At 36.1% G+C, this 26576-nt stretch overlaps 1 protein-coding gene across 1 annotated transcript in view; it reads left to right on the top strand.

Moving 5' to 3' along the window:
• Positions 1-26576, top strand: part of LOC139982776 (uncharacterized) — a 38459-nt gene that overhangs the window by 10041 nt on the left and 1842 nt on the right. Inside the window, exons 3-23 of the mRNA XM_071995867.1 lie at positions 2965-3288; positions 4048-4314; positions 6496-6630; positions 7759-7908; positions 10957-11094; positions 11559-11714; positions 12292-12435; positions 13451-13744; positions 14728-15042; positions 17983-18059; positions 18562-18793; positions 19426-19755; positions 20230-20305; positions 20383-20450; positions 21116-21456; positions 22610-22706; positions 23107-23186; positions 23629-23763; positions 24044-24172; positions 24318-24445; positions 24838-24973. Coding sequence (XP_071851968.1) covers positions 2965-3288; positions 4048-4314; positions 6496-6630; positions 7759-7908; positions 10957-11094; positions 11559-11714; positions 12292-12435; positions 13451-13744; positions 14728-15042; positions 17983-18059; positions 18562-18793; positions 19426-19755; positions 20230-20305; positions 20383-20450; positions 21116-21456; positions 22610-22706; positions 23107-23186; positions 23629-23763; positions 24044-24172; positions 24318-24445; positions 24838-24973 — 3752 coding nt within the window. The remainder of the gene's footprint in view (positions 1-2964; positions 3289-4047; positions 4315-6495; positions 6631-7758; positions 7909-10956; positions 11095-11558; positions 11715-12291; positions 12436-13450; positions 13745-14727; positions 15043-17982; positions 18060-18561; positions 18794-19425; positions 19756-20229; positions 20306-20382; positions 20451-21115; positions 21457-22609; positions 22707-23106; positions 23187-23628; positions 23764-24043; positions 24173-24317; positions 24446-24837; positions 24974-26576) is intronic.

The following is a 26576-nucleotide window of genomic DNA, read 5'->3' as shown; positions in this document are numbered from 1 at the left end:
GCATGGACCAAGGAAATATTGGCCCCAGTGTCAACTAAACAGGACACATCATGGTTTCGTAGTTTACACTTCAGCTATATGCCATCCTTGGCTAATTCGGGTATCCCATTTAACACGGCGATACAGATGGGCCCAAGATCTACTGCCCGGTTGCGACCCCCAAACCAGACATCGGATCGTTTCCATGCACTGACGAAGAACTTTGTGGCTTAGGGGTTTATGGTTGGCTTGGACATTCCCGCTTCATATGGCCCGGTTCCTTGCACTGGAAGCATATCGGAGTGCCATCGTCCGTGTAGGCTGGAAATGGCCTATTACGGCACTGAATACGTCTCTTTCCGGCTTCACAAGTATTACCCTGGCGTAGTTTGTGCTTCAAATCGCTGACATCCTTATGCAAAGCTTCCAGGGCTTTCCTCATGTCTTCAATCAAGGTCTGTTGTCCCTGTATTCCATCGACTACAATCTTCTTTATTTCGTAACACATTGTTTCCCCTTTGGTTTCTCTAGCCGCTTGTACATTACCCTGGCTAACCATACGCACACTCCTTCTTATACCGAGGCTCCTCTGCCTCTCTGCAATGTGATAGGCTTCAATTTCCAGCGCAGCTTAGACTGCCTCCTCCAGATTCACGGGTTTCATCTGATTGACCCCAAGCCGTAATTCTGGATCACCCAAAGCATCTAGGAAATGGTCTCGCCTGGGGGCCATCGGGTAAGCCTGTCTGGTCAACCGTTTGACTTCATGTGCTAGCTCGGGTAGAGACTCATCTATCCTGCGCAGCCTGCTCTTCAGCTGGACTCTGAACACTTCATTTTGGTGAGTGGGGCTAAATCTCTGTGACAATGCACCAACCACGGTTGTGTAGCTCCTATGACATCTTGCGTCGAGATCGGCAATCACGGCTTGAGCATCCCCTCTCAGGCTAGCCACTAGCCAGAGCGCTATAACATCAGTGCCCCAGTCGTGCAACTCTGCTATAACTTCAAACTGGGCAAGATAGTCCTCCCAAGGCGTTGTCCCCTCGTACGTTCCGGGCCTAATACCCGTGGTACCTGTTCTATTGAGCACCAGAGGGTCCCTTCGTTGTCGGAACCATTGTGGCACACCCAGCCCGAGCGGGGCACATCCCACACCTCCTGACCATCATCGACGAATGGATTTCCTGGACAGGACGTCAACCGAGGTGTTTCACCTTGGACACTCCTGTGTTCTCTATACATTGGGGTATGCATTGGGGTGTTTCTTGTACCCTTCATTGTCCCAGGGCCATCAGTTGGTCCTCCTGGGGGTTGAAACCTATCAATTGAAGGAGGTTCCCTCACCGGGTAGTCCGTCCCAGTTGCTCTTTCCATCTCATCGCCCCGTGAACTCCACAATTGCGGTGAATCCGGAAATCCATCAGTAGGGCACTCATCTATAACAACCCAGTTGGGTGAGGCCTCCTCCTCGGTACGACTTGTTGTTGTAAAGTCTCAGTGTGCCATGTCTCTTTCTCCTAAATAATCAGTTCAGCAGCCCATCCAATCGCTGCCACCAGTTGTAACACGCTAAGTCTCACGTAAGTTCTTAGTATGATGGGCGGTGAAATATGATTCAAGAAAGAAGGGACAAAGTAAGCAAAACGAAAGTCAAGCACAAAAAATTACAATTGACACAGTAAATTCTAAAGATTAAAGTATTTACAGATCGGAAAAAATACAAATAAGATCAAATTTCAAATAACACTGTAAGTCGGAACTCATATTCCTTATACGGTAGCTGGCCGTCACCGACGCACGCACCCTCTGTAAGTACAGCTTCCTCTCGACGTGACGCATGCACGCACCCTCGGTGAGATTCCCTGTGTGATGGACGCACGCACCCTCAGTAAGTACAACTTCCTCCCGACGTGACACACGCACGCATTCTCTAAGTAAAATTCCCTGTGCGATGGACGCACGCACTCTCTGTAAGTACAACTTCCTACCGACGTGACGCACGCACGCACCCTTAGTGAGATTCTCTGTGCGATGGACGCACGCACCCTCAGTAAGATGTGTTTAGGCACATGCCAGATCGTAACTGACAGTCGCGTGCACACTTATATCACCGGTTGCTTCTTACTATTCCCAAAAGAGCTTGTGCTCTAAGGCCTATTTTAAGACAAAATGAAAGATTTTGTGGGCCCGGAGCCGCCCTGTACTTCTTCGTGCAGAGAATCCTACAATTATTTACGTCGAACAAGGGTCTAATCTCTTCAGGTTGTGAGCTTACAGGGAAAACGGTTCTCTCGCCCTATATTTCTTTTCCACACCGCTAGGTGGGTGACGTCAAGGTTTAGATAAATATAATAACCCTTACTACAACGAAATCGGGTTTTCTTCTTAATTACCAACCCGCAGAAAAACTGCCTAAGTATTTAGAGAAACAAAGATACTAAAATCTCACCCATAAATGATGACAAACATCTACCAAACTTTTCTTGGTAAACCAATTAGCGGTTAGGGCCTAGTTAAATCCGCGTCCGCACTTGTCCAAGTCTTGCTGTGAACTGGCGATCTATTCAACACGAGGGAGATTATAAGAGACGCGCAAGTTGCATTAGCGTCCACATGGGTATCACATGTCACGCTAGTAAATTAAGAAAGGCGTCGGGCGCCGTCGATTCAGTTAAATGGGGATGATGCGTGCTTCGTTACAATTGGAATCAGAGCAAAGCAGTGTATACGACAAAATATTTCCTGGCACAATCCTCTCTCTCTGTGTCCCGAACATATTTCTCGTTTCTATGCATTAATTTCCAAAACAGTTGGGAAATATCCTCGGAATTTTGATTGCCAGTTGTTATGATACAAAGTATTTGTTTTAATGTCTTAGAGAGGATGATATACTGTACATTAGAGAGCCTGGATCTGTGTTGTTTCAAGGAGCTTACTGTTTTATTTCCTATCAATGACAGTTTACATGTTATTTCTCAATAGCACCAGTAAAGATGACTTTCCTTGGTGTAAAGCCTTTTGAGTCTGAGCATAATACAGTACAATATCAGTGTCACCTTAGCGAATCCGACAATGTTGCAGCGACTGCCCAAGTAGAGTCATTCAGGGCTGTTTGGACAAGGAATGATGATGATGAAAATGTAGATCCACCAGCTCCAGTCTGGAATGCTGCTGGTATTTATAAACATTGGAGGGTAACATTGAACAATAATGGAAATAATGATGCCTTTGGGGTGTTTGGATGTGAAGCTGCGTTAGATGGAAGGATCACTACATCAATCTCAGGGATATTTATGAGATCAGATGGTGAGTTACTCACAGCTGTAGTTATACGCCTGCCGTGCATTATATCATAAGATGTTAATATTGTACTATCACAAGAAGGATGATAATTATATATATTTGGACAAGATTACTGAAGCAGCGTGTTTAGTTACATAATATGAGCTTATCAAATTACATGTATCATGTTATATTCCATATGCATATTTATAAATATATTTCCTGACAAGATCATTTATTGGCGAACAATGTTCTAGCTGAGAGGCAAAAGTGGTTGAAGCATTAACATAAAATAAATATTGTATTTAGCATAGTGTAAGAAAGGGCAGGCATTGGAACTGCTAATTAGAATCTGGAAGATTGTGGCACTGTCCCTACAACATGTCTTTAAATGCAATGCAGTAATGTGGCTGAGGATAATTAATGTGTAAATGTCAACTTCAATATATACGAATACGACGTTTGCTTGACAAATCCAAATAAGTGTTTAAAGCTTCCTGCTTCTACGCACACATTTGACATTAGCATTATGTTGGACCCTTAAATAAGATTCCATGCCTGACATTAGATCCCTTTGTGGAGTCAACTTGTTAATATCCAGGTGAGACAAATACAAGCATATACATCCATCGCATTTTGTATCATAATATTAAAAGTTTTACTGAATATTTCTACTGTAGATTTAATTTTATTGAGTCATTAATGATGAATTGTAATATAATAAGTGCTGATAATTAAACTTAGTCTTAATAATATGGTTTGTTACAACATCCTTGATTTCAGCTGATATTGTACCCAGTGATGAGTTGGTATCAGTAACCGCCAATGCTGGTGATACAGGTGTAAGCATTGTTATGAAGAGCACCGGATCAAAGAATGTTGCAGATTTCAGATGGTTGAAGGATAATGTAAGAAACAATGGTATAAGTGGTCAGAATACTTGGAGTATTAGTGGACAAGTTAAGGTAGATGATGCTGGTGTCTATGAGTGTCACATCAACAATGAGAGGACTGATGCAAAACAAGGTCTAAAACTGTTGATAGTAAGAGGTTTGTAATTGTGTATTTCAGATATGTACTGTTTAAATAGCTACTTTAAAATAATATGTTTGTTTCAGAGACATCCATAGCTATAATGCGCTAAAGCCCAACAAGATTGTGGTTCATGACACCATAACTATATCTCATGTCGATGAAGTGAGATAATCTATACCGTCATTTGAATAACCCAACTCAATGCCTTGTGCCTAGATGATTGATGGTTGATTAAAGTGTAAACTATTTTACCAGATAAATTCTCCCTTTCCCCCATTAAGCAGATCATGATAGTTCTTCTAAGCTGTACTTACCTTATATAACAATAAAGGGTTTGTATTGTTATATCTTTGAAATATGATTTATATGGAATATTTACTCACAGTGTTTATCCTTGTTTATCACTATTCTAAGGAAGCGCAAAATAGACATGCATATCGACAACTAATTAAACACACTGTCAAACCATAAAAGACTGAACCTGAGAATTCTGCACACATGCTACCATCTTGCCAAAAAGTCAAACCTCTGAAACTTTGTGTTTTACGAGATGTACTAAATTTCCCAAAAGTTGAAACTCTGAAAATTGTCATTTTGTGGTGGCTCAAGGATGAATCCCTATGCAAGTACTTGGGGTAGTTTATGCTATTAAGTAACATATTATTAATGCTCGAGTGAAATTGAGGACTTTATTTCTATAGGCAGGCTAATTTAAATTTACATAAGGCATCTAGAAAATATATGAATTTTTTTTAAATTTAAAAACTTAATTCACTAATTAGAAATATTATGAAGAATTGTCGTTGTCTGAGATGGATTACTTTACGTCCGATTTTGAATAACGTTTTAAAGAGCATCCTTCACCAAAGGTAACTTGGTAAAGTCTAGAAAGATATAACAGTTGAAAGTTGAAATTACAGAAATTAATTCTAATTTCATATAGACTAATTGGTATTGGTTACATTTCTTTATGAATATACAACTAAATCATTTCTAGATCAATTTTCTGTCCCCAATATATTTTTTTGTGTTGAATAACCATCATAAGCTAACAAGAAGCAATTATCGCCTCTTTTTTTAATTTCAAAACTAGTATGAGAGCAAGGACAGCATGTTTGAGAAACTTGTGCATTACCTAAAGGAAAAACAAAACCTTGCCTTTTCTGCTTAGAGAATACCGTTTTGCAGTATGCTCTTTTCGAGCAACACGAACTTTTGAAAGCATATCTTTTAACCTTAACATTCGATTGTCACCCTTGGCTTTCCTAATATTTTTGAACTTCGACAGTTCACGCTTATTTCGTGAAATAAGCAAGCCACAGATCGCATATCAACACATTAAATCCTTCTGAGCCTTACACTTCCTAACACTTCATGATAGCTAAGGCAATATCTAGTCATAGTTTTCTTCCATAACACTTTCCGGGCTTGGGATTGTTTGAAAAAAGGAGAACATGGATGCATTTGGACTTAACTGCTATCAAATCGAGACTAAATGAACAGTGGAGGAACTGAAACAATGAGCCTTAGAGCTAGCTAAACAGATCACATATGGTGCCGACACTGGCAGTTACTATGATTCTAGTTCCGCTAACACTAGGGACAGTTCTGCGACTGAGTGGCAAGCCTGGTGCGTTTGTGAATTTTGTACATTCTTTTTTTTCTGTGGAAACATTTTTACCCGGCAGGAATAGCTTAACAACATTTTCCATTGACTTTATGATAATAATTAGTTTATTCCTAAAAAAAAAATCGGGAATAGGTAGTTTTGGCAAGTTATTTAACAGAGGGCGTAAGAATATAAGCCTCTAATATGCGGTTACTGACAAATTACATGGTTTATTCCTCCTTTAAAAGAGGATATGATCAAAATGTGATGGGAAACCGTTATAAAAAAAAAAAAAAAAGCATTTGATATGACTACCTTATTAATTACTTTCGTATGGAAGCGACCACACCTGTATCAATCAGGACAATTGAGACTAGATCAGAGAAAGTATGGATCTAAGATGCAGTTGCATTAACGTATAGGGAAATATATCATGGTTGTAAGTTGTGATCCACAATATAAAATGCAGTTCTATAAAGTTATTGAATAAAGGTACAGCTCTTTTTACTATAGTAACATATAACTTACTATTATTTCAGCTTCACAGTCATAATTTACATCTTAACACGATCTTTTCATAACACCAGCTTGTCCAGCTCATCGATGGGGCCCAGATGCTTGTGATGGTATATGTGATAACTGCTATAACAGAGGCATTTGTGACGAGACAAGTGGAAAATGCATTTGTGCCCCTGGGTTCAAAGGAACACATTGTGAAGAAGGTAACAATGTTCTAAATGTTTTACTGAGAAATATTTTTTTTATGAAATAAATCTGTAAATCTTCATGACAGAGAGAGATTCTGCATAATGCGACTTTCAAATTGTAAATGTAAATAACATTTATTCAAGCTCACTGGCAATCCACTTCGTATTTCATTGAACAAAAAAATGATTTGCTAAAGGGAACCAAGTAATGGCTCAGGTCTACTGTATGAAAGCTTTAGACCTTGTTTATTGCATGTAAATGTGTGATGTTGGTAATTTGAAACCGATACATACCATACCTGCAGATTAAAAACAGTTCTGAAACGGTGAATGTTAGGCCTTATTTGAACAACAGAGTAGTGTGTTCAGTAATTGAAAAATACAAGTGTGTGCAATTATTTTGTGATTTGAGAAACTTCCTTTACAAATAAAATTTGAGCAATATTAGCCCTGTGAGCCACTGCATGCTGTTTGTGATTCATCTAGTGATTTGCCCCCCCCCCCCCCAATAGCCCATCCAGATTATTTGCATGTAGGTTTAATAACTGCAGGATACTTTCAGCTAGTATTCATTTACTTAGAGTATCACGAATAGTTTATGCAAATCCTACATGTGTATTATTTCAAGATCAATACATTGGTAAATTTATCTCACAATTGCAAAATCTCAACATAAACACTTACAGCGGACCGTTGATGGTTCTGAGATAAGTGTCAGGAAAAACAGCATTGGACTGTCATTTGCAACGAATATCAATTGGATTTAGTCCTTTATAGTCAACACATTCGTGATTAGGCTGCATATAAGGGTTGTCAGGATCATTATATATGGATATTGTCTGTGAAATAAATGAAATGGTGTTTGCACCCTATGTTGGTATTTTAAATAATTTCCTAACTTGTTGATGATACCGAGGTCAATTGCACTAGCCTCAGTATATGACATTGCTGAATACAGTTAAGGTAATCAAATACTTTCTGTTTCTGTTCTTTTGCTTTTAAGCAATGACATATTCTGCAACTGACTATACATATGAAGTTGCTGTCTAGTGAAGTTGCATGCCTTTTGGGAGCAGTACTGAATTTGAGTTTCTTGTAACGTTACTAGGGCGGCTTTGTAATTAATTTATATTTTCCTGTTAGAATGTGGAGGTAACAGGTATGGAGACACGTGTGAGAGGAGATGTTCTAGCGGTGGTGGTTCTGACAGTTGCAGTAAATACCTCTTCTGCCTCGCTCACCCATACGGCTGTAGCTGTAACACAGGATGGAAGGGGTTGGACTGCCTTACCGGTAGAGCTTACTTTAATATTTCAACATATGTTTTAATTCCATCATGTTTTAGTAAAGATGTTATCATTCCTTATTTAAATTATAATTAAGGGATGTATCAGTTTTGGAATTTAAATTATGGTCGGATACTGGCTTTGCCGGAGTCAGCGCCAAATTCCGAATTTTGGAAATTGATATAATAGGATCTGGTAAATACATGTGAAGTGGGTGGGTGCGGGGTACGGATGTAGTAGTGACAAATTGAAGCATTCTTTATGTTATGTTTTCATGTTATTAGTAAGTGAAGTTTAAAAAAGTGATCTTCTTCTGAAGACTTTCTACAAGGAATAACTATTCCTACAACTCTACTACTTATTAGGCTACAATGTAAAACCCTACACTTATAGTCTGACATTCTGTGCAATGCAATGAAAGTACAAAAAATGCCTACATAACTGGGAAAATATTAAAAAATGCTTTAAAAAAAAATGCTTAAAATTCCGTCCCTTGTGTTTGGAGACACAAAAGTTTAGCTTTCAGGTAGAAAAAGTGCTGTATTACATGTAAAACTCCCAGAAGTATCGACAAAGTATTCCCTTAACGCCTTCATCTTACATTCAAGAAAAACAGATAAAACTCTCAGAGGGGTGGGAGGGGGGATGGGGAGAGGGTGTAGCCAGCATTGTGAAATGTTTGTCAGGTATGGAATTTCAGTGCGAGGGAAATAATTTAGGTGGGGGTGTCGAATTTCAAACAGCAGGTTTATGTGTCATTTTAGCAAGAAATTGTCAGATCACCACCCCAGACTTCTGCCAAAACTTCATTTAATGATCCCATGATACACAAAATTTAGTCACATGAGTATTTAGCTCTGTCTTAACTAAAGTTTTCCAGATGGTACAGCCTTCCAGAAGTTGTTGCACATATATCACTGAAAATGGACACTAGTTATACTTTCCACTACAATAAGTTACAAAGAACTATTTTGTTGGTTTATTTTTTGTCAAACATTTAGAACATATCGTCAAACCAGCAACGACTATCTCAGTTTTGAAGCTGAATTCATCAAAAATTCAACTTTTTACTTTAAAAATAAATATTTGAGACACTTGGTAATACAGTACCTCAAACCAGCAACTCGGTTTTTTTCTAGCAATAGATGTATTACCAAGATCAACGAGGGCTTAATGAATTCCACTTATGATGAAAAAAATGGTCCCTCCGTCAGAAGGTCAAAACACGGGCCCTATGGGGAGACCTGAGATATAAAACGTTGAGCAAAGGAAGCTCCAGGCCTGTCTCTTATGTATGCACCATAAAAAAGATGCAACTTGATATTCGTAAGGTGTATTTTAGGTGAAAGATCTGTATACTGAATTTTCAAACAGTGCAAAGCTTGGCGTGAACCTTGTGACCTATCTGCAACCGTTCCAAAGCAGTTCCTTTCTTATTTGGATAAACCTCGATCAGAATAATGACATTCTAACCTGTAATAACATCACCCAAAATTTAGCGCCATACTATTTGCGTTTTTTTTACATATGACCATCTGATGATTTGCTCAAAACTCCCATTTGCCTTAAATGTGTTACATAAATCTGTTTGTGTGATTTTTTTCTCTCATTTGAGAGATCAGAATTATTCATATTTACTTCAGATTGCCAAATATACAGAGGTAAAAAATTCTGTGTACAACCCTTTCCAGAAGAATGATAGGCATCAAAAGTTGCATCATTAATGTCAAACTGAAATGTCACATTTTATATTTCTCCTGTCGATGGGTAAAAATGTGGCCATGCAGTTTAAATAAACAAAATGGATTTTATACTTTCTGAAATATATCAACTTTTTAACTTTACTCCAGGTAAGCAGTTTTCAAAAGTTAAAAGATTTTGAATTTCATATTAAAAATCTGTAAAAAGACTGACATGCAACATATTGTATGTCCTTTATATTGACTTCCTTCTTGTTTTGTCAACAGGAATTTCCTCTTTTTTACAAAGTAATGCACATTAATATAATCAATTTCTGTAGAGCTTACTAAGGTAGCCGCTTGCAATGTTGGAGATAACTTTCATTAAGCTGTGTCTGACTAAGTTCCGAATTTCGCAAATATGGTAAAAATACTAGGTACTTTGTTTTGGCATTGATTGATTTCATACAATCATGTTAACTGAGCTGTAGCATGTTTGATATTCCAATTGGTCAGATGGGGCTTTTTAAGGGTAAGAGTGAGGGTTAGTCACTGATGAATATGCAAGTATTGAAGCGGTAACTCACCTATCACTACCCACCGCCGCCTCTTCTCTCCACCTCATAGGCTGTAATCCTGAAAGGTTGAGTGATTTCTATTTGAAGTTAAAATAAAAAGATTCAAGAATATATTGGCTTTATATTCATCTCTAATGACATGGATAACACGTTTTTTTCCCCTCGCATTTGATCGCTCACGATTCCTTCTTTTGCAAAGGCGCAAAATATCTGAAGTTATCAATGAGAATTTTTCAACACCACTTAATCAATTTGAAAAGTGGATTGGAATTTGTAATAAGTAACAGAAATGACGTATATTGAAAGTACTTTTGTGCACTCCGTCCCTCAAGCCAATAAGTGTCTATTGCTATTGCAAAATGCTACATTTTTCCTACATCTTTTGATCTCTTCATTTTGTTGTACATTCATCATTTTTATTGAAACAATTTTTTTATATTTTATGTTATCACAATAATTAATTGACTATTAACTTATGCAAAAAGGGAGGCAGGTTATCATTTAAAGAAAAAGCAAGCAGGTCAGTTGGAGTTTAGCGTAGGCTGTAACTTCTACCTCACATTCACCATCTTCAATACAGGCTAGGTTTGCAGGCAATACTTTGTGTGATACAATATCTCACAAGGGGAATAAATACTGGAAGTTGGAAGGATGCGTGTGAGTGTTTTTTCTGCTAAGTTTTAAGAAATTGTTAGTAAAGATGCTTTGGACTGTGACATTAAAGTAGTTAATAGAGTAAACAACTTCCCATCAGTTACAAGTTCATTCAACTAAGCAAGTTATTTACTTTGCCATCAGCATGTGATCCAGGAACCTATGGTGCCAGCTGCCTACAGACCTGTCACTGTCTGTCTGGCCAGTGTGACAGATATACAGGAGTATGTACAGGATCACCACCAGGATGTAGTAGTGGATGGTCAGGGACTAATTGTCAGGGTTAGTAGTGTTACTTGATGGATATTGATCCAAACATGACATTTGATTCATCATTAGTAGAAAATGACTTGCCCTGATCTCAGACCTACTCCACTGCGGTAAGTTGCAGCTTAATTTACATAGCAAAACATGTTTATCCTTTGTACAATGAGAATGTGTTGCAGGATCCCATGGAACAGCTTCCTACTGAGCTTTGTTTGGTGTGATAATTTAGACTTCTTTTGTTGCCACTGTCAAATTTTCTTCTTACTCTTAGACCTTGACAACTCATATCGCTAAAACTGCATGCCATAAAAAAAAAATACATCTTAGAACGGCGGCTGAGACTGGTCAGGTTGCATGAATACTTAATATATTGTTCTTGAAAGTCGTCTACTGTCATCCTTACATTTTCCGTAACAACAAAAAGAAGCAATCCTTAAAACTTCAAATGCATCTTGAAAGGTATGTTTTAATTCCTGCAGTTCCTGATGTTTGTACTACTAACTATTATGGATCTAGCTGCACTGATAAATGTCACTGCATGGGGAATGTTACATGTGATAAGATAACGGGAGAATGTCCAAACCAAAGTTGTGCTCCAGGCTATGAAGTTCACACAGGACAAGTGAAATGTGAAGGTAAGGCTTGAGTCTGGATTGAAAATTGTGTGAATAACGGGAGTTCAGATAGAAATTCAACACAATATAATAACTTTGTTCTCAAAGCAGTTCCATTTCTCTCAATATTTGTAGAAGTTACAAATTCTGGAAAATTCATCGCCACAACGAGAGTGTGGCATATAATATTTAAGAAGAATTGTGTCAGCATGGAAATGTGTTCATTTCCCTTGAGGTGGCACAGTAATCATAATCAATTTTCATGCAGTTTACAGTAGTTTTCTTCAAGCTGCAGGGTTAAATCGTACATCAACAAGATGCTTGGTCAGAGCTGAACTGCAACTTCCAAATATCAAAGTAATCAGAATGCTAGCTGTCTCGTTGTAATGAAACGTGTTACCTAGCGATAATTATATATATATATATATATATATATATATATATATATATATATATATATATATGCCAGTTAGCAATTGAGTGCAGACTATCTTTGCTTTTCGATTCATTGGTAGTACATTTAACGAGGGCATCATATACAAAGATATTACAATAGTTAATATTACAGTGAATGAATGTAGAGCATTTTGATTTACAGAATGCCTAGGGCCACGCTTTGGGTACGGCTGTGAGGGTGACTGTCATTGTTCAGAAAGTTACTGTAACAAAGTAACAGGAAGCTGCTCTGGAGGTTGCAATCCTGAATGGGTGGAACTATTTTCACCCAACTTATGTCAGACAGGTAAGAAACATTCTGTCAAGATTGCATCGGGATGGTTTCTCGTTTATATGAAATGATATTTAAAGAAAGCTTGAAAAAAAGTTGATAGTCATGAAGAAAAAAATGCCATACTAACATGATTCATTGCTATAGGTGACGCGAGGAGTATTTGCCTTCTATAGTTCTTGTTTGAGCTTGATTATTGTTATGGTAAAGCTTTTTACCCGCAATAAATGAAAACGAAACACAGACTGTTTTATTGACAGTAGTAAATGTGCGAATTGTTTTCTTTTTACAAAGTAGGGAACTTGGTTGTAAGAAATGCCTCAATCAATTATTTTTCAGTTGCTGATTTAAATAAATAATTCTAGTTTTGTTAGATGTAGATCAGTTTGTTTCTTTAATACTGCCTACATCAATGGGTATATGATAAATCACTGTTACCAGTAACATAGAGAATTTTAATTGAAGGAACATGCATTCATGTTTAAATTGTTCCTGTGTATTTATGTGCATTATTAAGCAACTAACTTTGCATGCGAGTGACACTACAAATGGAATTTGGGTCAATTTACGGTTTGTAATGTTTTATATCATTGCTTTTTCATACTGCTTTATATCATTAAGTTTATGACAATCCAGGGTTGAGTCAAGCACACAAATCGTTTGTCTCTGCATATATTACTATAGGTGTACTCCTTGAAAATTGAGGAGAGTGGCGGGGGTGGGGTTGCAATATGCTTAAGGTTTGTTTTCAGTTATTCTTTCTATATAATCATTATTTCATTTTATAAATTCGGTATGTGATGCTCAAAACATTGCACTTCACAATAGCAGTATATTCTCATCACAATATTATCTCATTTTCATTTCTGTATAATCAACATATTATATTTTTAATATCAGTTCATTTTCAGCAAAGCATTTTCTGTGCATTGCAATGAAAATACTGGTAAAATGTTGTGGTCCTAGCAGAGTATAATCTGATGTGTTATAAAGACTGCTATGAGTGTTTCTCATTCTTTCCTCATTTAAGGTCTAATAGATGCCTCCTATACCCGTAAAAATCCCGGAGTAACAGCTCCTGTGACTTGCACAGCAGCTAAGGGTCCAAGTCCTTCAGACATTAATCAGTTAGATTTTGTTCTGTCAAGACATCATGAGAATTTAGATGACAATGGTATTTCTCCTGATTATATTTTTGGTAATGCAACAACAAGAACCGCTCCATTCCTAGTAGACAATGTCACAGATGGACAGACACTTTACTGTCAGCTGAGGAAAGATGGCAACAGATATGCAGTATATAACATAACTATAGATGTATTTGGTGAGTAGCATAATTGCATAGGTTACATTAGCACTCAAGGTGTCAACCGTGGTCTCTTCATTGAGCAGGAAGACGACAACTTCAATTTTCTGTTTCTTTTAAACACTCTTCGGCAAACAGTTTCCAACTTTGTAACAGTGACTAAGAAACACTATAGAAAGACGGATTCAAAGGCGGATGGTTATAATATACACTTACCATGATATGACAATACCTCTTATTGTAAAGAAGACAATTGGAAAGTAAGTAATGTAGCACGTACTCTCATGCTACCACACTTGATTTATTTATTTTAGTTATATTTAGAGATTTCATTTCATTTTACTCTGTTGATAGTGGTATATCAATTGAGGTTCAAGTTACTATTTAACTTAACTATTATTACACTGTACCATTAGTGTAGCTGAACTTAAATATTTTCTTCTTTATTTTACTTAACTTTTAATTTGAAAACTATGTTAGGCAAAATAATTTTCAGCATCAATGCTGTTGGACCTTATAATGTTTTAAGCTAGTTCATGTAGTTTGATGAGTACCAATGTCATATTGTTTTGGTACAGATGGATGTTAGTGAAATCAACTTGTGTAAGAATCAAACCTCTGAAATACGATATATCCAAAGGCAATGTTTCTTGAACTATATTCTTTGTGTAATTGTTCCGAGCACATTCACATGATCACATGTCATAGTATGTCAACAATATCTCATAAGTAAAAATTACAGCTGATTGCAAACTATGAATAGCCATTAATAACACTTTATTGTACACTGCTTTATAGAAATTTTATTACACAACTGACTTCAATACTATACTCCATCACCACCTGTAAACATGATGACAATTACTCATTCTTTAATATTATTATAGTGTTCATTGTTTATAGCGATAAACCATGCTCACGTCTGACGTAACATTATACAGTCAACAATGATTTCTTCCAGTAGATAATCTGTAATTCGTCTTTCCCATTTGGGCTTCTAGATCTCCCTTTACTGCAATCTGCTCCAAAAGCAGATTTAATAACGGATTCAACAGTCACCATCAGCTGGTCAGCCTGGGATGAAGAAAATGAAGATGGGGACCCTCCTGTCATCGGGTATATGCCTTACTACAAGCTGGCATCAGGACTGAATTGGTCTATCCAGGATACGTCTACATCTATCAAGACATTGAATTTCACCTTTACGGCCCTCATACCAGAGGAAAGATACTCATTCTGTGTAGCAGCAGTAAGAGAAGGAGAGAAGGGAGAAGGTCCAAAGAGTCCAGCGCTGAATGCTACTACCATTTGTGCAGGTATTTCGCACCATCATACTAAATCACAATGCATTTTAATAATTGTATCTGTCATGTTATTTTTTACGTGCAAGCAGATGATTATTGACCGCATAACTTGCCAGAATGTTATTGCATTGTGTTTACTGTTATTGATTACTTTTTTTTGCCACTTGACAATATACTTAAGCCGTTGCAACCTTTTATTTATAAATTGTAATAAATGGTATTTGTTTTGTGTTGTATATCAGCATAGCATTATTATCACAGTAACCCTCCCCATTTTACCTCTTCTAAAAAAACCTTCAAGTGCTATGTCACTGAAAACTGAAAGCGTATTGACACTAAAGGTTCCTTTACGGATTTACCAGCTCTCATAAACCTACAAACTCGGATTTTCATTTTAAATGTTAATTGTAACCAATGCAATGGCGGTGGCGTGTGTTCGGATGTCTGTAGGTGTGGATGTGACGTTCAGGCTGGGTAAACATGAAATCTCAAGAAATTTGGAAGCAGTATGCTTTGATACTTGGAACAAAGATACCCCGTACCCCAGCAAAACCCTATTGATTTGGATACATAAAAACTTACTTAGTTATGATTTTATTAAATTATTTCTGAGTTTTGCTTTCGGGTCCTGAAGTAACAGTGGATAAAATGTCCCTGACCAAACTGTAAAGTACCTAGCATGCTACCGTTTTCTCGTCTGTCATGGATATGCACGTGAGAAACATGTAGATTTCTCGGCGCGTGTTTAGCTCTGTATACATGATACTATAGGCTGATGATCCTTCCCAAATTTCTACTGTAATTAGGTATCGTCTTTCTAGAGGCTAACATTGTTGGGTTTTTTTACAATGTAAGTAAGATATTTTTGACTTATAAATAATTTTCCCTTCCATAAATTTCCCTTCCATAAATTTCCTGTTAAAGCCTGTTGAAACAGCAATTTTCCTTGGTTCTTAAAAGTTTACATATGTACAGTATTACGCAAACAATTTTTTTTATTGTGCTTGTGTTTCCGCCGACTGTGACATGATAACTACAATTACGAAATAAGGTAGGTGATATATTCGAATATTTCGATGCATGTCGCTTGGCCTTTAATATTCACCAAATGTGTACGTATTTATTCATAACATTTTTTATTTGTCTGTCAAATCAAATATTTTTACATCATTACATTATTATTGCAGGTGGATAACATTTCAATGACAGTTAGCCTCGTCGACAATTATTGCTCAGCAAAAGTGGTCGCATCGTTCTGCTTGATTGAAATATTCGATCTGCAGCCATTTTTTTCAGTATTCCTTTCAGAAGAAGGGTGTAACTAGTTAACTACTGCTCGATTTTTACTGCTATTAAAAGGATACCGCCATGTTGTGTCATGCGTAAACATTTGCATAAAGTATAATACATATTAACAAATTTGTTTGACGCTGTCAATGGTAATGACTTAAGAGAGGTCTCAGTCCCCAAGTTCTCGATATAACATGTCTCGAATACCTCACTGATAATCAGTCATTTCAACTAGCAGTATATCTAGCAAATTGTGGAAAATGATTTCAACTGTAAATTATACACGAACAAGTCTATATCGTCCCAATTAGTGATGGCGCTTAAAAGTAAAAAGGGGGGGGGGGCACGTTGGAGCAAGCAACCAGACAGGGAGGACATTTTGCAAGTTTGATGCACTAGTACAACTTGCACATCACAGTAAAAATTAGGGGCTAAGAAACACCTCCTACCCACCTCCTCATCCTATGCTTTTTTACGTAAACTGCATAGCTGCAACAGAAGCTGCAGCACTTAACTTATGCTTAAATGTCTCTTGAATGTAGCTCTGGGCCGTAATTGGTGTCCATGTGTGAAGCTCCGGTAATTTAGGGGTTCTAAATTTAGCTATAAGGTATATCAACATTACGAGGTAGGCCTATGTGAACTTAGCATGATGATTGTTCAGTCGCATTAAACGATGAAACCTAAGATGGTAGATTCATCAGATTCATTCCCCTAACACATCCCTCGTAAACTATACGGAAACTAGTAACACTACTACTTTCTGGAAAGTTAGTAGACCTTGTCAGTATTTCCCATGTCATTTTCATGTTTTCTTTTTGAATAAATATTTATTAAGTGTGGGGCAAAATTGACTCATAAGCACGAAATTTAAAAATAAAAATAGGTAGATTTGAGTTCTTACATGCTAAAATAAATATTAGGCATTGATCTTCTTTGTTGACCAGACTATGAACTTCAGTGAATGTGGCTAAATTGTAATTCATCAATAAATATCAACATTTCAAATGTGGTATAAACTGGTTGAGAAAAATTCAACATTTTGGACATTCCCATCTCCTAATTTTCATGTTTGAGGATTAATAACAAAGCATAGGAACCTCAATGAAACTTTGCAACTCATGGTTACTTTATTATTCCCAAAAAGTGCATACATATTACCAGAAAAATAGTTTGTACCTGAAGTTCTGCGTAAGTTCAATAGTTTTACGTATTCTTTATCACTACAAATAAACTTCAATAGAATTGCTGCGTCTGCACGGTCAGTGAACCTTAATCTAAGGTATACATGGTTATTTCAGTGACACTGATGAAACTACTTGTATGATACTATGTAAACCACACCGAGAATTACAAAAGGTTTTTACACCGGAGAACTCCAACTGCTCTAATGACGTACGTAGCCAAGTAGTCGTTGATATTACCTAACGGAAGAGGTGCGTTTGAAAGTAGTAAGACTCTGATCTCACCAAACGAGTTATTTCTGGGGCTCCTTTTAAACCGAAATACGAATGATTAAATTTCCTGAAGCTGGGTGTCATCATTTATCACATACTATAGAAAGCTTCACATGTATATTTGAAAATATGGCTCCAAATTTATTGACTTTATTTCATTTTTTTGGTCTTACTTTTAGTTTCCATTGTTTCATATTTACACAAGCATATCAAGATGGCCCAATGAATGTTACGGCAGAAGTCGCTGGAGAAGATCAGGAAAATGTGAAAATATCTTGGAAGGTGCACATAATTTTATTGTCAATGCAAATATCATGTTATTCTTCACGTATATTATTATGTCATTATTTGTGGAATAAGAAATAACGTGGTTTTTGTTATTTAACATCATAGCTGTAGTTTTGGTGCCGAAATGAAATATTTAAAAATGAACTTTTTTTGAAGTTCATGAATGTATTGTAGATCGGAAGCAACAGTGTTGTTAACCTAATTTACTGGGCCATGAGGGTTGCTTTGAGTCTGCTGCAGATTACCTATATTTCACCTGTATATATATATAGGTATTACTCTTGCTTTTGCCTTACCTAATAGTGGGTACGAGAACATACCGCAGCATTAAGGGACGTTTTTATTTTCAAGGAGAAATCTTGTAGAGTAAAGCTTTTTTACACTTTGATAAACAAGGTGGTGCAAAAATATAGTGGGAATTGATTTGCCTAAAGCATAAGACCACTCAATGTTTTACAATTCAAAGTTAATTTTAATCCGTTCCGTTTTTACCTTGCTTCAGACTGATAGCAGTTCATGTATTACTGGTTTGACTTTGTTAACTATCTACTATGCATCAATTAACTTGGAGCCGCCACATGTAGGCATATATGAGGTAACAGATCCTGCTAGCACCTCTTTCACGTTGACTGGTCTCAAAGTAGAAGGAAATTACAGCATCCACATGACACTAAAGACGGTTACAGGAGAAAGTTCCAGTAGTAATATAATTTACTACTTTGTTCCAAGTATGTTTGTTAATCTTACAACAATTTCGTTCGACTATTTTTAAAGTAAATTACCTAGCCCTACGTCATAGGGCATAATGTATGGATTGCCTAGTTGGTATGCTTTAAGAAGTCTAGGAATTTTTATCCAACGATAGGAAAGTACGACAACGATTCAGTATTATCCGTCACGGAACTGTTTTTTGTCCCCTGTGTCTTTAACTGTTAGTCTGCCAAAAAGTCAGTACTTTCACGCCTGTTATATTTAACGTTACTACTCCTTAATGACACTGAAGAGCTAAACTGATTTTGTGTGGCGCTTTCGAATAAGAAATAAATTAACTGAGCTAGGGCAATGTGATGAGCTGGTTAAAGTTCGCAATTTTATAAATCAGTCACATGATCACAGTTGCACAACATTACCAGCAAAATTGCTCAATGATTGTTTATTGCGCAGAAACGATCCTTTCGTCCGACATAACATCGAAATAAAAAATATTGATATGTACTTACCTTTTCTTGTCACTTTTGATGTTATAATGTTGTTGTTGTGTTTGTCTTGAAATTCGTAACCATATGACTGTTTGCAAAGGCTGATGTTTATTATTTATATTAATTTTTACTAAATTTGTAGTGGTTTTTTGTTTATTAAGGACTTCCAGAATACCAAGAAGTTCCAGCTGCTAGCGTAAGCAGCTCAAATTCGCTAACAATTACCTGGCCGGAATGGGATGGCGACGTTGGGACTCCCCCAGTGGTTGAGTATTGGTTACTAACCAAGCTGTCGGAGAGCGGAGATTGGCCAAGTACCTTTATAAGAATAAATGCAAGCAATAATCAAGATAATTATGCTGTGATAATTACGTCACTTGAACCAGACATAAACTATGACTTCAGGGTTAAAGCTGTGAGAGAAGGGCCAAATGGGGATGGACCCCCCGGTCCAATCTTGGAAATGGTGAAAACAAATTTGCCTGATACTGGTTAGTACAACAACTTCTTACTGATTCGAGCAACATTGAACTTTATAAAAAAGTTCATTAACTATTTCGTCTACGTCCTAGTTTATCGTAGCGACCCCGAACATTACGTTATGCTGTGATCATTGTCAATAGTATGTGTGAGAACTAGATAAATCACAAAAACAAATTCATTTAAATTTACTTGGTTGTTTTTACTCCATTCTCAAGTAAAATATGTTGAAACTGCTGTCATTGGTTACCCATATTATAATTATTACTATTAGACGTCTTTGTAGATCAGTCGTATGATAATGGTAGCATTATAACGTTACGATGTGAAATAATCATATCTGGCAAATGCTGGTCACCATGGAAACATTACTATAAACATCCGCACCTTAACTAACAATCAACTGAAACATTACTATATACATCCGCCTCTTTACTAACAATCAAAGGAAACTTCATGATATAAACGTTTGTTCTTCCCTTCAGGATCCGTTGGATTAATTGTTGGTGTTACAATTGGAACGGTCTCTCTCGCAATAATTGCTCTACTTGCAGTTTACGGGTGAGTCACTGAAAACGTTGCCATGGTTAGATGTTACGCTATAATTTTCATTAATTTATTTATTTTTTCCTTTCAAGAATATGGAAATATAGGAGATCTACATCCAAACCTAACACTGTGGAACGACAAGCAGACGACTCAAAAGGTAAGTTTGTAAGTTTCTTGTAGGGTTTAATTAGATCTGTCTACATATAATGCCAAACAACGCTGCACTATACTATTGGCCTTAAAGATTTACTATTTTATTTTATCAAGAGCCTTTAGTACTATCAAAGCTGTTTATTTTCAGGAGACACTAACACCATTCATAAAGACCAAGCACATATGTTGGTTTCGAAATCGCAGTCTTACATTTCTCGCATTAATGATTTCACTGTTCTGAACCCGTTATAGTCAATGTTTTTCTTAACTGCCGCCAGTTCACATAATGTTTACATTATTAATACATTTAGATCAGTAAAACATAAACACAAAACCATCAATGTCTTATAAGATTTGATCCTCTCTTTTCAGTAAACTGCTATTATACCAAATAAAGGGTTGCAGTCCACGTTTGTTCAATCATCATTTAGTACAAAATATTAAATGAGTGAATGTGTCACTTGCTGTGAAATGAGTTTATGTCGTTGATTCGCAATGACCCATCTATGAGCCATCGTTGATATTAAAATAACTTGTTTTTCCCATTGAGCAATTGCATTATATTTTATTTTCTTCGACCAACTGCTAAAACAATGAGCGTGATTGTTCATACCACCTGCATTATTTGTTTAATATGTATTCATTAAAAATAATTTTCCATTCTTACAGAGGTTACAAACGAAGCCCCTTTTGCCTATGAAAATGTGAGCAAAGATAGTGGGCATACCAACGTGGTACGCTTTGTTCCTTCTAAGAAACACGAGGAATGCATCCTGTCAGCCACAGGAAATGATGACACCACTGATGGAAATGAAATTCCTTCTTCTCGAAAAGATGGAGGCGCTCAAGCAAAACAAGAAAGCAACAAATGCGAAAACATGGAAGATGTCCAAGTGTACCAAAACAATACTGATGATGAATTTTCTCTTAGGAAACCGATGGCAATTTCCAGGTTTCCGTTGTTCATGAGAAGTTCTACTGCTAAAGAAATGATATCGGCTACCTTTAAGGTGATGATAAATACATGACGCAAAAATCATTCAAAACAAGTAGAGGTGAAATTACTGTTATGCAATTGTCGACAGGTTGGGCACATATTCAAGCTTAATATGTTTTATTTTAAGGACATCGATTAAAAAATGTCTTGTGTCATTTTAGAGGGTAACATATGAGTAAAGGAAAGTTACATAGGCATAATGATATCATGCAATCACATAGAGTCTTGAGTAACTTAAATGGTCGTTGATTGCCTATAGGATATTATTAATATAGGGCGTCTATGAGAAATTTAACCTAGAAAAAATAATTACGAAAATAACAATCGCCCTGTCCATGGCGATCGGTTTGTTTAGCGTGGACTTGGCGAGATAGTATCGGTTACAAGAAAATTGCCAGTATTTAGAAGAAAAAAAAACTGTCACCATACGTTCATATCATAACAACATGGCGTCGTCCGTGGGTTAAGTACTACACTGAATAAATAACTGTTGTCTCACAGGTTGTGAGAAAGGTTTAACATAGAGACATTATAGAATAATCAGCTATTCAGTACCGTTGTCATGAATCCAGTTTCTGCAATAGTTGCACAACATTACCCATTGACTTAACCCTGCAAATACGAACTCATTTACTCAGCTAACTAAAGGATAAAAATATGCCCATTGTTGAAATGTCTTGCTCCTATATATATGTGCAAGAGAAATGTCATTGAAAGAGCAAAACTGGAACAGTATGTACATTGTGCAAACTGCATGAACACACAGCGATTATTTGAGAGATACAACAGTTAAATATTAATATACTAACCGAAGATATGTATGTTCTCAACAAGCAGGAGAGGAAAACCACACACACGAAATATGACAAAACAGATACAGATACCATTATCGGGTAGAAGCAAATTGCACCCGATACAAAGACTAATACGTGTATTCGTTTAAACTGTTTTGACATATGTTGTTACCATCTGAGGAACACAAAATGCCATGCGGAAATTGACATTCATTATGGTATTGTCATTTTCCACAAAAATCTTGTCATTTTATACAAGAGATAATAAATATCACATAAACTTAATATTTTATTTTCACTGGCTCTTAATTATGAGGCAACATTTCTTGTTAAGTAATTACTGTAAAATATTGTCTTTGTGTTTATGTTCAGAGTTTGGAAGAAATAAGTCCCAGCACAAATGCTATCTCATTCTCTGGGGCATCCCCTGAAAACTTGCACAAGAACAGATTTGGAGATATTGTGCCACGTGAGTACCTCGACGAGGAAGAACAAATTAATGAAAACTGCATGTTACAAGATAATAACCAAACACATGTATAAATATTCATTTAAATAACTATAAACCCTTGCATAATATTCATATTTTTAACAGGGTGAAATGTCAGTTTAATTTGTCAAACGTCTCATGAAAGGTTTAAATTGATGCCAATGAATATGACAACATGTATTCGTCTGACAGCTGATGAACTTAGGAATTACGGTCAAAGCGTCAACAGTTGACAACAAACTTAGTAAAGCGGAACAGTAAACATAGACTAGCTAAAATAGCGAAAACTGGATTGTCAGACACAACTTAAATTGTTGAGAATAGCCTATCACTTCTCTATGTAGTCCATTTAATGTCATATTAAAACTTCTTTTCCCAGTGGACAATCATCGACCTTTGCTGAAATCCATGTGTCTCACTCAGGGAGGCAACGATTACATTAACGCTTCTGTCGTGAATGTAAGTATTAAAATAGTTAAGCATTCGGTGCTTCAAGTTGAAGCTAAAGCGAGAAACACATTTTGGCTAGTTCGGTAGTCAAACCAGTGAAATCAGAATAATAAATCCTTTACACTACCCACCTGAGCTATACGAGACATGATTGCTATCGCTATGTAGAAAATGCTTTGCTGGGATCGCAACCACGTGTATCCACTTGAAAATATTTAAATAACATTGAAAAGAGCACCTTATTCTGTTAAAAGCAGAACAATTCCTCTGAAGTATTATTCTTTAGCGTCATTTTAAATAACTACAATAAGTAACATAGTTAGGCGGTCCACCAACCTGATGTTTTTTTTTTTCATTTTCTTCTTGTTTGCTTTGAGATGTTAAATGGAATAATCACAGCGCTATTATTATATTGTTAAAGATAATTTTGTGTGTATTTCTTTGTCTACAGATTCCTGGATTGAATCAAACTTTGATTATGACACAGGCACCTTTGCCGAATACTGTTGAAGACTTTTGGCGACTAGTGTTTGACTATCAATGTCAGACGATTATTATGTTGAATGAGTCAGACTCAGGAAATCATGTAATTCATTCAATTAGGCTATATCATACTATTCTTATAAGTTTTAATATTTCTCGCTTCGAACGTTTGCGCAGAAAACTGATATTACTAGTCTCTTCTGGTTGTATTTTCATTACGTTAGTAACATTGGAACAATTCTTTCGTAAGCTTACTTTTACTTTGGGAACCAAATAATTGCTGTAGTCATACTGATATCAATATGTGAAGGATTCTGATCTGCATGGCACATCTGTTTGTTGAAATCTGTCAACAATATGTTTTTAATTGTATCACAACACAGAATACTATAAAATATTGGCCAGATGTAAACGACATCAAGATCGGAACAATGACAATATCCACGTGCCTCATTGAGAAAAAACAACTTTATACAATCCATCAGTGTCAGGTTGCCCACCGATCGTATCGGGTAAGACCCTAATATGCTTATAAATTGTTTGTATATACTTACTTTATCATTATTATTTAGCATGATAATAAGGCATTCAACACTAACTTCAAATCGAAGGGAAACCTTGTGAAGAGCGATATTGTTCCATACATTTTGCTTTCAGGAATCTATCAAGGTTAATCGCTTTATTCTAAACAACTGGCCAAAGAGTGGTGATAGCCTAACACCCCTTATAAATTTCATCGCAGCTACAGGATTTGGAAGTCGTGGTGCAACATTAATTCATTGCATGTAAGTTCTTAATCCAGTATTGAAGTTGTAACACGTAAACAAACATGTAAATTACATCATAATTGCTTCCGGAGAGAACAAATATAACAAAATAGATAATAATTGTAAAATTAAAAAGACAAAGTAAAACAGCAAAACTGTTTGCATCAGTGTTTACCCAATGCAAGCAGTACAACCGTCTCAGCTTTCTCTAAGTTGATGATCCTAAGTACACAAAGTAGTTGTTTTACCTGATATATTGCTGTATTGTTCTACTAGGCAATATCACATCAGTAAAATTTGTCTCAGGTCAACTGTGATATAATATGTTACATCTTCAACTTTTTCCAGTATTAACTACTGTTCTCATTGATAGTATCTAAATTGTTTTTTTTTTGGATTTTGTTTTGTAGAAATGGCGCATCCAGAAGTGGAATTTATGTAACTGTTTGCTCTGAGATCAACAGGATGAAGACGCGACAAACGATACAAGTGTTTGACACTGTTAAAAATATTAAAGTGTGCAACCCCAATGCGATTATCACAAAGGTATGTCGATGAATACAACAATATTTATGATTATACAGTAAATATTAGCTGTAGCTTTGTTGGCACTTGTGTATAAAATTATAGCAAACTATCATCATCATGTAACCTCCCGCCTCTACCCAACCTGTAAAGCAAAATGAGAATTTTCGCAAAAGAAGAAGAACAAGAAACGCATGGCATTGTAGTGTTATATAGTATTTTACCCTTCAGTAGTCTTTTCATTCACATTTACACAACAAACATACGCGCGGAAACTATTGAAAAGTAATAAATTTCCAGAGATAAATTTGGACAGAAATGACCAGTTCTCAGTCTAAATAGTTGGGTATCCTTATTTTCAATAAAGTTGACCTATGCATTGGCCAATGTGGTTAACAACTGTTATCTGCACTATTTTAGTTGGGCAAAGGAAGCCCGGACATACCGAGCCCACATTAAACCCAGGCGCCAGTTGAGATGCTAGAAGGCGAATGCAAATATCCAAGATAAGAACGTTACTTTAAGATAACAATATAGTTCGAAGTTAAAAGCACAGACTAGCTACTGCCATGCAGGTATAATTAAAGGATGGTTTTACTCATACTTTAATTTGAATATGTCTTAGAAAAGAAACATTTGAGTGTATTTTTTTAGATTACCGCTAGTCTATTTTCCAATACATTCACCTTTACAATTTGTCTACTCTCTGGCATAGACAAACACCAACGCACTGTTGTACATAACAATAACACCACTGTTTTTTTGTGACGAGAATTGAGTTGATGTTATAGTTTGTTAAAACTAATATTAAAAGTAATATTTATTATGAGGGAATTGTTGTAATAAATTTTAGTAAGCACCGTATTCTTTAGACATTGACTTTCATAGTCTTTGGGAATTTCCACTTTACTTATGCCAAGTGTTTGCACTTACTGATACTAATTGACTCCGACTTTGTTTTTCAAGACTTAGTGTGGACTTTGTACTGTGAGTTATGTCAAACAATAATGTTATTAGAAGCTAATATATTCCGAAAACAAAATCAGTTTCTCATAGACAATTGATGTGAACCATACAAAGTTTATTCATAAGTGTACAATTGTCTTTACATTAAATGTCACTAAAGCATTGTACATCAGAAGAGGTAAAATTAACAAGATATTATACAACAGCTGGTATAACAAGATTATTAATGCTACCAGTGATTGTAAGGCATACATTACACTGAAAATGTGCTCTGAAAATTAAATTAAAATTTCCTGACAGCCAATAGGCTATGTGAAGGCTCCAATACAAAGGAATAACAAGAATGTTCCCTGTTGTTATGGCATTACGCGTTCACGTAATAATATCCTTATGTTTCCTGTGCTGACAGGTTTTACTCAGTACTTTTAATCAACCCCCTGACTTTTTTTTAATACTTTTCACTCATATCTTCCGATGTTTCTGGTAATTTCATCTTTGGCCTTTACCAAATATTGGCAAAGGTTTCCCACCAAACCCCATATACATATATATGCATATATATATATATATATATATATATATATATATATATATATATATACATATATATATATATATATATATATATATATATATATATATTTATATATATAGTTAC

The sequence above is a fragment of the Apostichopus japonicus genome, chromosome 16, assembly GCF_037975245.1.
Source record: "Apostichopus japonicus isolate 1M-3 chromosome 16, ASM3797524v1, whole genome shotgun sequence".
NCBI classification, from domain to species: domain Eukaryota; kingdom Metazoa; phylum Echinodermata; class Holothuroidea; order Aspidochirotida; family Stichopodidae; genus Apostichopus; species Apostichopus japonicus.
This window is presented reverse-complemented; position numbering and strand designations above follow the sequence as displayed.